This window comes from Salmo salar, chromosome 13, assembly GCF_965601325.2.
Source record: "Salmo salar chromosome 13, fSalSal1, whole genome shotgun sequence".
NCBI classification, from domain to species: domain Eukaryota; kingdom Metazoa; phylum Chordata; class Actinopteri; order Salmoniformes; family Salmonidae; genus Salmo; species Salmo salar.
Window position 1 is genome coordinate 32,327,922 of NC_138303.1, and position 15,482 is coordinate 32,343,403.

General features: G+C 41.4%; 2 protein-coding genes across 5 annotated transcripts; one reads left to right on the forward strand and one right to left on the reverse strand.

The window, feature by feature from the left end:
- Positions 1–2,835: 2,835 nt before the first annotated feature.
- Positions 2,836–5,380, reverse strand: LOC106566876 (ubiA prenyltransferase domain-containing protein 1). 3 transcript variants are annotated; one of them, XM_014135389.3, is made up of 3 exons: positions 5,168–5,380; positions 3,841–4,441; positions 2,836–3,723 (listed from the first exon to the last, which is right to left on the reverse strand). In XM_014135389.3, exons 2-3 carry the CDS (start codon positions 4,397–4,399, stop codon positions 3,236–3,238), a joined length of 1,047 nt encoding a protein of 348 aa, XP_013990864.1. In that variant the 5' UTR covers positions 4,400–4,441; positions 5,168–5,380; the 3' UTR covers positions 2,836–3,235. The 3 variants fall into 3 exon arrangements, with proteins under 3 accessions (XP_013990864.1, XP_013990863.1, XP_013990866.1); XM_014135388.2 differs by lacking the exon at positions 5,168–5,380 and adding an exon at positions 4,944–5,151; XM_014135391.3 differs by lacking the exon at positions 5,168–5,380 and adding an exon at positions 4,944–5,150 and having other exon boundaries at positions 3,841–4,403.
- Positions 5,381–6,024: 644 nt separating this feature from the next.
- On the forward strand, positions 6,025–15,482 carry LOC106566877 (matrix metalloproteinase-23). 2 transcript variants are annotated; one of them, XM_082959995.1, is made up of 8 exons: positions 6,025–6,389; positions 11,610–11,749; positions 11,946–12,085; positions 12,535–12,702; positions 13,133–13,297; positions 13,678–13,788; positions 14,770–14,896; positions 14,992–15,482. In XM_082959995.1, exons 1-8 carry the CDS (start codon positions 6,261–6,263, stop codon positions 15,164–15,166), a joined length of 1,155 nt encoding a protein of 384 aa, XP_082816121.1. In that variant the 5' UTR covers positions 6,025–6,260; the 3' UTR covers positions 15,167–15,482. The 2 variants fall into 2 exon arrangements, with proteins under 2 accessions (XP_082816121.1, XP_013990868.1); XM_014135393.3 differs by having other exon boundaries at positions 6,048–6,389; positions 11,614–11,749.

Genomic DNA, 15,482 nt, shown 5'->3' on the forward strand with positions numbered 1-15,482 from the left:
TATTATTAAATACAACTTCAGTTGTAAAGCATTGAAATGGTGGATGGCTGTTATGCACCTGGTGAGGCTGAAGCATTAGAACTGCAAAAGGTTGTCTGTGGTTTGGTTGACCAAATAAAAAATGTTCTCCCTTTGTACCTTTTATTCAGATAGGCGATAAGTAGAGGGGGTTCTATACTAAATGGTAGTTCCATACTAAAGTTCTATACTAAATGGTAGGGTGGGACGATAAATAGCCTTTTAAAGAGGCAATCTGCAGTTGAAACAAAAACAAAGCTCATCCCCGCCCCTGTTTTGGTAAAAGGTTGAGGGATGGGGTTGGAGAAATGTAACCACTCTCAAATTAATAGACAGAGCTATGGATGCAAGGGCTGACCATCCATGTTTTCAACATTAGTTTTACCCGTGTAGTGAAGGTATACACAGTGTACAAAACATTAAGAACACCTTCCTAATATCGAGTTGCACGGGAAACAGTTGAGCGTGAAAAACCCAGCAGCGTTGCAGTTCTTGACACAAACCGGTGCACCTGGCACCTACTACCATACCCCGTTCAAAGGCACTTAAATATTTTTTCTTTCCCATTCACCCTATGAATGGCACACACACAATTAATGTCTCAAGGCCTTAATTGTCTCAAGGCTTTAAAATCCTTCTTTAACCTGTCCCATCCCCTTCATCTACACTGATTAAAGTGAATTTAACAAGTGTCATCAATAAGGGATCATAACTTTCCCCTCGTCAGTCTGTCATGGAAAGAGCTGGTGTTCATGTTTTGTACACTCAGTGTATAGTGTTGGTTTACATTGACTTTATTTACAAACATTGGTTTATGTTGGCTTCTGATGGGGTACAACAATTGAACTAAGCTCATGAGGCATTTCTAAGTTATATTCTTCAAGAATCAATGGGTACAATATTAATTTATTAATTATTTGTTTTAAAACATTTATGTAGCAACTACAGATTGCTCTTTTAAGTTATACCGGTATGGCTTTTGACAACACCGTCTATAAAGGCATTTCTACATTTAGTAAGTTAACATGATGCAAATTCTTACCATCAGACTGAGTAGTTTGGCTGACAAGTCCAACTGTCATGTCCCAGTCCTGTTCCATATAAAACACAAGTTATTTACAAATGGATACAAGTCAATCAATCAAATGTATTTATAAAACCCTTTTTACATCAGCAGATGTCACAAAGTGTTATACAGAAACCCTGCCTAAAACCCCTAACAGCAAGCAATGCAGATGTAGAAGCACGGTGGCTAGGAAAAACTCCCTAGAAAGGAAGGAACCTAGGAAGAACCCTAGAGAGGAACCAGGCTCTGATGGCTGGCCAGTCCTGTTCTGGCTGTGCCGAGTGGAGATTATAAGAGTACATGGCCATTAAGGTCAGATTGTTCTTCAAGATGTTCAAACGTTCATAGATGACCAGCAGGGTCAAATAATAATTATAGTGGTTTTAGAGGGTGCAACAGGTCAGTACCTCAGGAGGAAATGTCACTTGGCTTTTCATAGCCGGGCATTCAGAGGTCGAGACAGCAGGTGCAGTAGAGAGTCGAAAATAGCAGGTCCGGGACAAGGTAGCACGTCCGGTGAATATGTCAGGGTTCCATAGCAACAGGCAGAACAGTTGAAACTGAAGCAGCAGCACGACCAGGTGGACTGGGGACTGCCAGGAGTCATCGGGCCAGGTAGTCCTGAGGCATGATCGTAGGGCTCCGGTCCTCCGGGACGGGAGGGAGAATTAGAGGCAGCATACTTAAATTCACACAGGACACCAGATAAGACAGGAGAATTACACCAGATATAAAAGACTGACCTAGCCCCCCGGCACATAGAGTATTACAGCATAGATACTGGAGACTGAGACAGGGTGGGTCGGGGGACAGTGGCCCCATCCGACAATACCCCCACCCACTTTGCCAAAGCACAGTTCCCACACCACTAGAGAGACAAACAGACCACCAACATACTACCCTGAGACAAGGCTGAGTATATCCCACGAAGATCTCCTCCAACGCACAAGCCCGAGGGGGAGCAAAACCTCCTGGCTTCCAGAGGATTAACACTGTGGGCTTGCATATCTAATGATAAGCACTGGCTCCAATATGTGAATTGAGGTCTTATTCAAACCTGAAGTTTGGAGCTCAACAGAAAGCTGTGGCAGAGTATGGGCACTGGCCCTATTTACATTGCATATTTCAAAACCTTTAATAAAATGTAAAACTATAGTCTTCTCTGAAATAGTCAAAATTATTTCTATATCAAATTCTGACAGCAAGAACCTGAAGTAAATAAAAACATTACATTTTTTTGCATTTTTTTCTCTTATGACAACCCAATTTGAAATGTCATTATGTGAGGAACAAGAAAGACAAAGACAATAGATGTCATTTCTTAATGAATCCATAACTTCCCAAACCATACATTTAATAGTAAAATCCTAAAAGATCACTAACTGGTCCGATGCAAATCAGGCTGAGATTTGGACCATTTGGGGGCATTTCCATGTACGTTCATTTGTATTTGTTTATAGACTGAATCAATTAATGGTTGCAGTCCTCTGTCTAACAAAATAAAATGGAAATTCCCAAACCTTGACTGCAAAACCTGATAATTACAAGGCCCCCCAAATAAAAGTCTGAGATGAGGCATCAGGACTTGAAATGTCCTCTGTACTGTAGTCTTATACCAAATGAGTCTGAACACAAATAAAAACATTATTGCAATTCATAATTTTAACCTCAAACCCTGACTAATAAATCAGGCTATTGTCCTAACATAACCAAAGAAAACTGACATTTAATTTCAATTTACAGAGATTAAATGGTTTAGATTTGGTTTATTGACATTTTGAAGAATTGCATCACCGGTAGCAAGTCTGAGGGCCCGCCGCAACCCATGGCAACCGTTTCTTCAACGTCTGTCCTCATTTTGAGGCATCAGGACTTGAAATGTCCTCTGTACTGTAGTCTTATACCAAATGAGTCTGAACACATCTCAGACTTCAATCGATACACAAAACTATGCAAAATACTGGACCAGTTACGCATCTGGTTATATCTGTCAGTATTAAAGAAGAGTAACTAAACTGTTTCTCTGGACGTATAAATTAGACAATACATTAAAGCCTTTGAACTCAAGTAAACAATTACAAATACAAAGATGTACATAAACTAGTCTGCATTTCAACAACAAAAAAAGCTATAAAAGAAGCTACAATTCAATCACAGTAGCGGTAAGCTGCCTTGAGGTGCCAGAATGATCCCAAAGACATAGAAAAGTCCCATCAGGAGGTTGAGCTTGGCTGTCTTTTGGGGAATCTTGGAATAGCACTGGCTGCGGAACTGCCTCTCTAGGGGGAAGGCCATAGGCAACGTGAGCAGGGGCAGGGCCATGCTGATGGTGTAGTGGGTGGCCAGGATGCAGAAGAGCACATAAGGGACAAACAGCAGGAGGTTGAAGAGGATGTAGGACAACGTTGGCCCGATGAGAATGGCCAGAGTGACGATGCCCGCCTGTTTGTCAGAGTCCATGTCTCTGGTATTGTTGCTGTGTAGGATAGCCTCTGTGTTGAGGGCCAGGGGAACGGCGTAGACCAGAGGCAGGACAGACAGGTAGCCCACCTGCACAGCATGGGCAAACATGACCGCCAGGGGGCCAAACGTGATCAGGATCACCACGTCCCCCAGGGCCACGTACTTAAGACCAATGCCTGAAAACAGGACAAGAAAGGTATCGTAAGAATCTGGATATTAGTGTGTGTGTACTTGTAAATAAAGTGAGGGAAATAATGTCAGTACATTTTGAAACAGGTTAATGCCAAGCTCACCTCCCGTGTACAGAAAAGAGCTGGAGAGCCCTCCAAAATAAATAAGGGCCAGATGCTCCATCCTCAACGTGGAGAGAAAGTAGAGCAGGGTGGCACACAAGCAGCCCAGAGAGTAGAGCAGCGCTCCGAACATGACCACGTCCTGCGGCGCCAGGATCTCATCCACCAGAGTCCTATCGTCGCTCTTCTTGTGGTCGATCCCTTTGGAGAAGTCATAGTAAGTGTTAACCAGATTCCCTGCCCCGTGCACCACCAGCACTGCCACGGCACACACCATGAGGATGACCAAGTCCACAGAGCCCTCCAGCTTGTAGGCCAGGGCACTGCCCAGAGCCACCGGTGTGAGGGAGGCGCTGAAACTCCACGGCCGCAGGGCCAGCACATAAGCAGCACACTTGTACCTCATGTCAGACGCGACTCTGGCCCTCCCCGAGCTCTGGTGGTCGGCGGTGTGATTCTGCACAGTGTCATTCAAACCGGTGTGACTTGTCTCTCCATGTCCATTCAATCCAGCCAAAACAAATGTCTCTGCACTGCTTGGTTTCTGCCCCACAGCCATACCTCTGCCAGTGTCCACAAAACAAAGAAACAGAAGGTAAACCTGTAACAGAATTACAGAGGTCACACACAGAATGTCATTTATGTACAATGAACATCTCATTTAATGAAGAAGAGCATCAGAATGTAGGCTCTTTAAGTTATTGAAAACCAGTATGGGGTAGTTATTGTATTGTCCGTCATAATTGAAGGGTTGCAAGAGCGTGAGACCAGAATGTTTTGTTGTTGTTGAGCAGGATTAAAGCGTGCTACTACATGCTAAGACGTAGGTAGCAAACGAGTCTGTTTATTTCCAGTAGTTCCCGAGTAGCTAGAAATATGCTAGTTGGATCACCTGAATTTCAATGCACCATGTTGTGAATTGTACAACACACCTGTTGGATGGCCACATTGTTTGCTCCCTACAACCTCGCAAAATTGCCATTTACAGCATTGCACTGCTGGATAGTCAACTACATAGATTAAAAGATTAAAGCTAACTATCCAGTGTGCTATTAGCAAGCCAAACGCCAGGGCCAAATTAAATGTCCGAAACAAGACTTTACCTGTTTTATGCATCCGTTATCCGATAAACTATTTCACGCCATGTAACAACATATTTATGTGACCGCTACCTAACCACAGGGCTGACCCTACTCCCTTGGTAAACTTGCTACGTGTCAATTTCGAGAATATTTCACTGGCTGATCACGGTTAACCCCGACGGACGACATTTCGTCCAACCCTCTTGAGTGAGTGCAGACGTAAATAGGCGCCGTTAGAAACTTACTTCAATGTGATCTGCGTTCCGGGTGTTGTTGATGACATGTGCAAGAAGAAGCCATTCCTCAATAAGAACATTTAAATAAAATAAGAAAAATAACTGGAAAAAATTGGGATTTAAAATATCGCTTATTTTGTACACTCGCAACAACGGATGTATTAGAAATACTAAGGCAGGCCAGGAAGTTATTGGTTCTCTGGTGGTGGTTCAGTGCGATCTCTCACTATCCCACACAGATTCGTAAACGGGGGAAAACGTTCAACTAAATTCGGGGCAAATACCATACTTTAAAAAAAAAACACTTGTGAAGCAATTTGTTTTCCAATTATTTTCGAACGTTGCTGAATACGAATGCAGCCCAGACTCAAATTGCGTGTTTTGGGCCTTCACAAACGCACGAGTTTTACAAAGACCTGCATACATTTTCACAATTAATTTGATGTAGGTAATTTACTCCAATTAAAATACAATTTGAGAAATATTTGTTGCTTGCATCACGCCTGTCACAGATATACTATTTTCCTATGCAATTAGAACAAAAAATATGGAATTTTTAATTAAGAGTCCGAAAATATTGAAATAAGGTTCAATATAAATCAAAGTCAACCTATTGCCCTATGCGTATTCCTCAGCTAAAATGAGAGACCCACACATAGGTATTTGAGCAGGCCTACATTTTTTAAATCCATGATCAAATCTCTGTAATGAACTTCTAGATTAATAAGCATGCAAAAATAATAGTTATATCAAAATAGTTTTACGATTGTCGACTACGTGCAGCTGGTTTCCTTTCCATTTAAACTTGTCAAACTCTGACCTCCATTTAAAGTAATGTGAAACCATTTGGCAGACTGCGGAATAGCGCTGCGGCCGAAGGTTGTACAGAAAGCTGCAAAGTTTGATGCAGCCTGGAGCTGGCGGCGGGTGACCAAGGATTCCAGCCTTAACACCGTTATCCTCCGTTATCCTCAATTTAAAATTCATTTGTCAAATAAAAGGATGCATTGGATGGCCATTGATATCCATGCGGATCGATGGTGGTGAAACTGACTAGTCTGTCTTTGTTTAGGGAATTTTTCTGGAAGGCGATATCGCAACGATGGTGTGTCAGACGTTCAGAAGTTTACAAAGAGGCGACTTCAGTGCTCTTCTGCTGGCTGTGGCGTTGCTTGGGGTTCTGTTTGAAGGGATGCAAGAAACCACGGCATTTCCCACCTGGAGAATAGAGGTATGGTGTGAAAATTCCACTTTCTAACTTGATACCTCCTTTAATTGCACTGCTGAATACTTCATTCAGTTTCTATACTGGACAGGTTATGCTGGAATAAGTTAAGATAAAGATTTTGGATGATTAAACCCGTTTAGGGCAACAATATTTTCATTTTATTTCAACTTGTTTTTTTCAGTGTCTACCAAGACATCTGCTTGGTGACAAATTAGCAAATAATAAATAAATAAAATGTAATTGTAATATGAATCACATTTTTGGTTAAACTTCATCAGACAGAAATTCCTTCATATAATCAGTAATTATACATGTAATTTATAATTTAGCCTATTCATATTATATAATTTGGAGGAATTCTTTAGTTTTGATGGTGCATGCAATGAATATAATTGTAAGCCTTTACAATAGGCTACCTATCCAATAGCCTACAGTTAGTATAGAATAAGGGACAAAAATCCATTATGACATTTTCTTTGATTGAGACATATCATCACAAGAGCCAGACTTGCTTGTATGATATGCAATCTCTGTAGAATAATTAAGAATTTGGTTGGTTTTGCCCTGATTCTTGTCCCAGTTGAGGAAAAAACAACTATTCTTATTGCATTGTAGCCACAATAAAAATGTTTTGATCTGGCTGGATGAAGTCTTAACCCTCACTTATACCAAGTTAGCTATTCTAAAAGTATCTTATATTGTTCATTAATTCACACTAAGTCAAATGCAGACTTCTCAGAATCCTTGATTAATAAAGCAGGGGCAAACAGTTTGGGAATCTTCAAAGGAGAGCACAGTAAGAGGAGCTTAGCATGTTGGTTGAGCACTGAATGAGCAGGTTCTAAAGGTTATCTCCAGTGCGCTTGTTTTGGAACATTTTCAGTTGTTTTCCATAGGAAGAAATGGTGTAGCAAATGGTACAGCTTAGAACAACATGTAGTTTATAGAAATCATGGACTGTTCTCACATTGCTCCAGCTTCTAGGCTATGTCCTCTTCTTTTGTAGTGTGTTTCCTTGACTCTGTTATAAGTGTGGCAGGAAGACTTCAGTCTTCTGCAGGGCTCCTCTGGTGTTCGTCTGGGTGTCTAGGCCTCAGCTCTTGGCAAAGCCCTTGTTTTCCTGAGGATTGAGGAACATTAAAAAAGGAATGCATATGTAGCACATGGGGATGTGTGAAACTTACTTCTCAGCCTGAAGTGTCCCCACTTGTGCCAGCGAATATCTAGCTTTTTCCAACTGGTAGGACACTTCAGGAGGGCGGTCACGTGTGCTAGCATGGCAGAGGTCCCGAGTTAGCGCCAGGTATGGGCAGAATCAGCTGCGTGGCGTCCTTTACATATAGTGTCCACATTATTTCTCTGAGAAAAAATATTACATTTTCATACAGATATTTTAATAGTATAAATTCATATTTTTAGAAAAAGCTTTTTTGGGGGGTTGTATTTCCACTGTATTTGTATGTAAATGTTGAACTTGGTCAGGTCATGTTGGTCCAATCCCTTATTGTTGACGATAAGGACTGTGGAGTAGATCTGTGGATAGGCTAAATTAGCTTATTCACTTGTCATAAAAGTCCCCGATAACAAAGTCACCTAAAGTTATTGGATAATCAGTCAAAGTGTAAACTACCATTCAAAAGTTTGGGGTCACTTAGAAATGTCCTTATTTTTGAAAGAAAAGCAATTTCTTTTGTCCATTAAAATAACATCAAATTGATCAGAAATACAATGTAGACATTGTTAATGTTGTAAATGACAATTGTAGCTGGAAACAGCCGATTTCTTATGGAATATCTACATAGGCGTACAGAGGCCCATTATCAGCAACCATCACTCCTGTGTTCCAATGGTACGTTGTGTTAGCTAATCCAAGTTTATCATTTTAAAAGGCTAATTGATCATTAGAAAACCCTTTTGCAATTATGTTAGCACAGCTGAAAACTGTTGTTCTGATTAAAGAAGCAATAAAACTGTCCTTCTTTAGACTAGTTGAGTATCTGGAGCATCAGAATTTGTGGGTTCGATTACAGGCTCAAAATGGCCAGAAACAAAGTCCTTTCTTCTGAAACTTGTCAGTTTATTCTTGTTCTGAGAAATGAAGGCTATTCCATGCGAGAAATTGCCAAGAAACTGAAGATCTCGTACAAGGCTGTGTACTACTTTCTTCACAGAACAGTGCAAACTGACTCTAACCAGAATAGAAAGAGGAGTGGGTGGCCCCGGTGCACAACTGAGCAAGAGGACAAGTTCATTAGAGTGTCTATTTGAGAAACAGACGCCTCACAAGTCCTCAACTAGCAGCTTCATTAAATAGTACCTGCAAAACACAAGTCTCAACGTCAACAGTGAAGAGGCGACTCCGGGATACTGGCCTTCTAGACAGAGTTGCAAAGAGTTGAGACTGGTGTTTAGATTGACGAGTTTCAGAAGAAAGTTCTTTGTTTCTGGCCATTTTGAGCCTGTAATTGAACCCTCAAATGCTGATGCTCCAGATACTCAACTAGTCTGAAGGCCAGTTTTATTGCTTCTTTAATCAGAACAACAGATTTCAGTTGTGCTAACATAATTAGCACAGCTTTTAGCCTTTAAAAATGATAAGCTTAGATTAGCTAATACAACGTGCCATTGGAACACAGGAGTGATGGTTGCTGATAATGGGCCTCTGTACGCCTATGTAGATATTCCATAAGAAATCTGCCGTTTCCAGCTACAATAGTCATTTACAACATAAACAATGTCTACACTGTATTTCTGATCAATTTGATGTTATTTTAAATGGACAAAAAAACGTGTTTTTCTTTCAAAAATAAGGACATTTCTAAGTGACCCCAAACTTTTGAACGGTAGTGTATACTGTAACTGTATATTTTACATTCTATTAGTATTATATAAAAACAAAGTCACAACATATTTCTAAACACTCTTAAACAGTAAGCACCTATAGCTGGCCTTTCACAGCTGTAAAACAAGAATAGAATCCTGGTGTTATTATTTGGAGAGTCTCATTTGCCCCTCCCCAAAGGGCCATCAGACATATTGTATCTGCAAAATGTATCATACTTAAAGTTTGGAAAGCAGTTTTACTGCTGACCACTTCCTTTTTCTACAAAATGGAATGCCCTTGCATGAAAATGTAACATGTAACATTCACATGCAAGGCATTGGGATAATAGCCTCTAGAAACAGCAGAATTACAATCGAGTTGAGTATCCTAAGCTGGTCTCATCAAACCAGAACCCTTGTAGCATGGAACTGTTGATTGTTTAGATTTTGAACATTATAACTATAAACACTGTATAAATTAACACCATGAATCACAACTGTCAGTTCAACTAACAGTGTAAGTAGATTACAGTACAACATTAACTCTGTGCTGCTCTCAGCCTGCTACTTGAAGTGTGTCAGAGGGTTGGGTACTGTGGCAGTAAAAAAACAAATGACGTTAAATAAATGTGTTATACATTTTTTAATGAATGATACTGCAGACACAATGACTAGTATAAAGGTATTATGCATGCTTTATGTATACCCCCTTCAAGTAAAGTGTTACAATTTTTACTTTTTAATTCTTAGGGATCTCCACCGTTTTTGTCCAGTTTCTCAAGTTCCTTCCATGAATACTTTTGTTCTTCCATCTCATGTTGTTAGCAATATTCTCCTGGTGCTTGGTTCTTTGGTCTGGTTCAGACACTGGATCAAGTCAGTCATATCATAATAATCTGTCAGTCAGCCACAAAGACAGGAACACTAACAGTGCTAAAATACTAAGCACTAGCTATGTGTAGTTCATAAACACAAAGGCAAACACTAGGTTAATTATCTACTGAACAAAAATCTAAACGCTCCATGCAACAATTTCAAAGATTTTACTTGGTTACAGTTCAAATAAGGAAATCAGTCAATTGCACTAAATTAATTTGGTCCTAATCTATGGAGTTCACATGACTGGGAATACAGATATGCATCTGTTGGTCACCGATACCTTTAAAAACAAAAGTAGGGGTGTGGATCAGAAAACCAAATCAGTCTCTGGTGTGATCACCATTTGCCTCAAGCAGCGAGACATATCTCCTTCACATAGAGTTGATCAGGCTGTTGATTGTGGCCTGTTGTCCCACTCTTCTTCAATGACTGTGCAAAGTTTCTGGATATTGGTGGAAACTGGAAAACATTGTCGTACAAGTTGATCTGGAAAACGCTGTTGTACACGTCGATCAAGAGCATTCCAAACATGCTCAATGAGTGACATGTCTGGCGAGTATGCAGACCATGGAAATGTTCAACTTCCAGGAATTGTTTACAGACCCTTGTGACATGGGGCCGTGCATTATCATGCTGAAACATGAGGTGATGGCGGCGGATGAATGGCACGACAATGGGCCTCAGGATCTTGTCACAGTATCTTTGTGCATTCAAATTGACATAGATAAAATGCAATTGTATTCATTGTCTGTAGCTTATGCCTGCCCATACCATAACTCCGCTGCCGCCATGGGACACTCAGTTCACAACGTTGACACCAGCAAACTGCTCACCCACACGACGCCATACACGTGGTCTGCGGTTGTGAGGCCAGTTGGACTTTCTGTCAAATTCTCTAAAACGATGTTGGAGGAAGATAAATTAACATTCATTTTTCTGGCAACATGTGTGGCATTGTGTTGTGTGACAAAACTTCACACTTTAGAATGGCCTTTTATTGTCCCCTGCACAAGGTGCACCTGTGTAATGATCGTGCTGTTTAATCAGCTTCTTGATATGCCACACCTGTCAAGTGGATGGATTATCTTGGCAAAGGAGAAATGCTCACTAACAGGGATGTAAACAAATTTGTGCACAACATTTTAGAGAAATAAGCTTTTTGTGTGTATGGAACATTTCTGGGATCTTTTATTTCAGCTTATGAAACATGGGACTAATAATTTACATGTTGCGTTTATATTTATGTTCAGTATACATTTTTTTAAAAGAGTCACTTAAGGCCAACCCAGTGAACCCAGAATTTATCTGTAACGTTTCCTAAAGGTTATCTTTTGACAAATAACTGTCACACAAAGTTCTGGAAACCAACATTTGTTTGCTGGGAATCCAGATCCCGATCATAAATATAAATGACATCTGGATGTTGAGGTGACATGTGTCCAGTAGGTTGAAACTCCTCTCCTCGCTCCTAACTGGTCACGCCAAATCTCAGGCGGTTAATCTACAATTTTTTTGTCCAAGGAAGAAGTTCACACCTCTGGTGTGTTAATGATTGGGATTCGCAAAGATGCCCGCACGCAGGTTCTCCACCTCTCCAGGAACAAGCGCTACACCCTCACCCCTGAGAAACTCAAATGGGACAAGTTCAAGCTCACTTACAAGTTTGGAGATTTTATTTCACCCTCCTTTCTTACCAAACATTTACTGTCTAAAAAGAAATGCTGTTTGAATTGACTTCAGCCATATTTACGAGGGACAGCTGTCAGAGCTTTATGATAGCGCCAATTGCTTTTACTGATTTCTGCTGTTGTAATATGCTATGTGGGTTCCCCAGATAATGGCATTGTGTCTGTGCAGGCTGCTCTCTTTCCCAAGGAGCCTGATGAATGCCAGTGACACGCGCCGGGGCATTGCCAAAGCCTTCACTATGTGGAGTGATGTCTCGCCCTTCAGCTTTAGAGAGGTGCCCGCTGACCAGGAGGCAGACATCAAGATAGGTATATGTTGTTGTGCCCCCACCTAAAGTATATCAGGCATGATGACTGGCATATAATCTAGCAGAAGGCCTATACAGTGACATGTGTCTGAAATGCCCTCAGCATTTGAAATGAACAAATCTCCCTCTACTGTCTAGTTATCTAATGTTCAGCATGATTCATGGCTCTATTTGTTTGATAAAGAGTCCTGTACACCTTCCAAGCATGTGTAATCATTTTAAAATGATCTAAATCATGCCGAAGCCATCAGAGTGGGAGCACCATGATCTGGGAGTCTTGTTCCAGCATAAATACTTGATGCAAGTGTGAAAAATGACAGTCATCCTCAGTGGTGTTAAGAAGTTTGAAATCCATCATCTTCTAGACTCTATTGTATGTAGAATGAGAGAGTCTGGAGTTTCCCCTCTTGGTTGCGCTGTCTGAGGCACAGCTCTGTCTCTTTTTGGCAGGCTTCTACCCCATCAACCACACAGACTGTCTGCAGTCCTACTTGCACCACTGTTTCGACGGCATCACTGGCGAACTGGCACATGCTTTCTTCCCTCCGACGGGCGAGATCCACTTTGACGACCATGAGTATTGGATTCTGGGAAACATGCGCTTCAGCTGGAAAAAAGGCAGGCACCTTGGGTGATCTCTTTCCTGATTTTTGTAAGCTGCTGTTGTGCACTCAGCACCACAAATACTTGCTGGATGTCCAGTTGAATTAATCAGATGCACAGGGTTGAAAAGTGAAAATGGTGGACACTGTAGTTGGTAATTATGTCTTGAAGCTGGAATAGTCCACAGTGTAATACTGTGCCTAAATGTGTAATGGTTGGAAGATACTGAACTTAGAAGCGTAGTTAGATTTTGCCGTTGTTGTTAGATCAACTGTGTCTCAGTAGCAGGTATAGGTGAAAGCCATATGTTGTTATGCCACTCGGAACTAGCTTTCATGTGTATAGTTCAGTGGATGAGGGAAAGGACTTTAGCTACTTTCGACTATTATGATGCACCCCAATTACTAAGACAGAATGAACAGTTTTGTGTTGTTGGTTTGTGCAGGGGTATGGCTGACAGACTTGGTCCATGTAGCGGCTCACGAGATTGGCCACGTCCTGGGCCTCATGCACTCCCTGAACCCCAAGGCCATCATGCACCTGAACGCAACTCTAACGGGGCGCAAGCTCATCACACAAGACGAGGTGTGGGGCCTGCACCGACTCTATGGTAAAGCTAAGCACCCACAATCAAAAAGCCCTGGAGAACAGACAGAATAAACAGTGTCATATTGTTTTGTAGCACAAAACAAATCACCAGTAGCATATCTTTCAAATGAAATAAATCCTTATTTAAAATAATGGTCCCACTTTAAACAACCAATTTATACAGGCTTTATAGACTATTCATGATATCTTCCTAAGCACTATATAGATGCTTCACAAATAATTGATTTACTACCTGCTGCAAGTAAACATGGCCTTAATGACTATTGTTGAACCTGTAATACAGTGAGTGAGTCATAAATGTGAAGGCAGATTGTCATCCCAAATTCCTTTCTGTAGACTGAAATTAGCACTCTCATCCCTCTCTTTCCTCCTCCCCTGTAGGATGTTTGGATAGATTATTTATCTGTCCAGCCTGGGCGCGAAAAGGCTATTGCGACAGCAAGCGCAAGCTCATGCAGAAGCACTGCCCCTCCAGCTGTGATTTCTGTTATGGTAAGAGCAGCACTGCAAAGGAAAAAAAGATTACTCCCAATCTACTGGTGCATGGAATCGCATCTGTACCATTTGCCAATGCATCGTAACGCAGCCAACAAAACCATGATGAGGGTTTGCAGCCCTTCTGATTTAAAGTTAGATTAGATACTTGCCACTGGATGTGACTCATTCAGAAATAATTACCTCTGGATGTATTTTGGTCTGCTTTATAGTAAGCGAGCAGAGCATCTTAGTGAAGCACCTCAACAGCTTAAATTCACATAACCTCCGCAACCGGTCTCACCAGGGCCGAGGCCTCCGGTTGCACAACAGGATATGACTCCTCCTCGCCACGGCAGCCATAGATTGTGGGTTTGTCCGATTTATATGTGTAACAAGGGAGAATGTGGAGAGGAGAAAGGATACCATTCCTGGCTCCTAATCTGTTCCTCATTGTTGATTGGGAGACATTGTACGGCTGTGGAAAATTCCAGTATGACTCCAAACCACTGGAATTTCAGACTGTGGCTTGAGTGTTAGAGACGCGGAAGGTCAATTTGGGAATTCTGCGGCCCAAACTAGTGGCTGCCTTTTAAACAGACTTTCAACTGATCATGAGGCACAACATCGTGTTTACACTCATCGAATGGCCGTAGCACTTGGGTAAATTAACTAGATAGAGAATGTCCTTAAACATCTACAATGGAGTTGCCATGAAGTTTTTTGATACACATGTAGGCAGATAGTTTGAGTGTGTAAGTCTTGGGGGATAATTTTAAGTATGATCCTAAATTCCTACTCAGATCAGATTAAACATTTACTAAGAAGACATATTCTGGGCGCTTTGTTTACTTTTTGGAGTAAACATTTCATGAAAAGACATTAACATCCTTTTGTGAAATTAAAGCCATACCACACTGAGTCATGTCTGGTTAATACTAAGACTATACAGAAGTGGATACCCCAGCCTTTAACCTTGTGTTCCCTAACTTTCTTCAGAGTTCCCCTTCCCCACCGTGGCCCCCACCCCCACCCCCCAACGGACCAAACACAAGCTGGTGGCTGAGGGGAAGAAGCTCACCTTCCGATGTGGGAAGAAAATTGCAGCAAAGGCAGGCAAAGTATAGTGAGTGTCTTATTTAGCCCAATATCACTTCTAATGAATCATGATATCATACCAACAATGGACTGAATTTAAATGTATTTGTACTGTTTCTGTAGCTGGTACAAGGACGGAGAGATTTTGGAGTACTCCCACCCTGGCTACATCTCCCTAAAAGACGACCACATCAGTATCGTGGCCAACGCCATCAACGAGGGCACATACACCTGCATCGTGAGGAAAAAGAACAAGGTCCTCACCAACTACTCCTGGAGGGTACGAGTGCGCTTCTGAGGGTGATGCCCCCATCCACACATAGAAGCACTGGTTATTAGCACAGAGAACACAACCATAGAAACAGAATGACCAGAAGAGGAAAAGCCCTTAGACAACTGCATTTTCACACATTGACTTGAATGGGATGTCTGTTCTAGGAATTATATTTCAAAGCGCACCTTCACTCAAACATTGCTTGTTCAAAACAGGGACCTCACTCGGGCACATATTTTAATGTACATTGTCTAAACAATACCCTCAAAACAATCATGTTTTAGGTCTGTTTTTTTGTAATGCATTTTCATATGTGCACAATAAACCCTTTTGTTCTGTG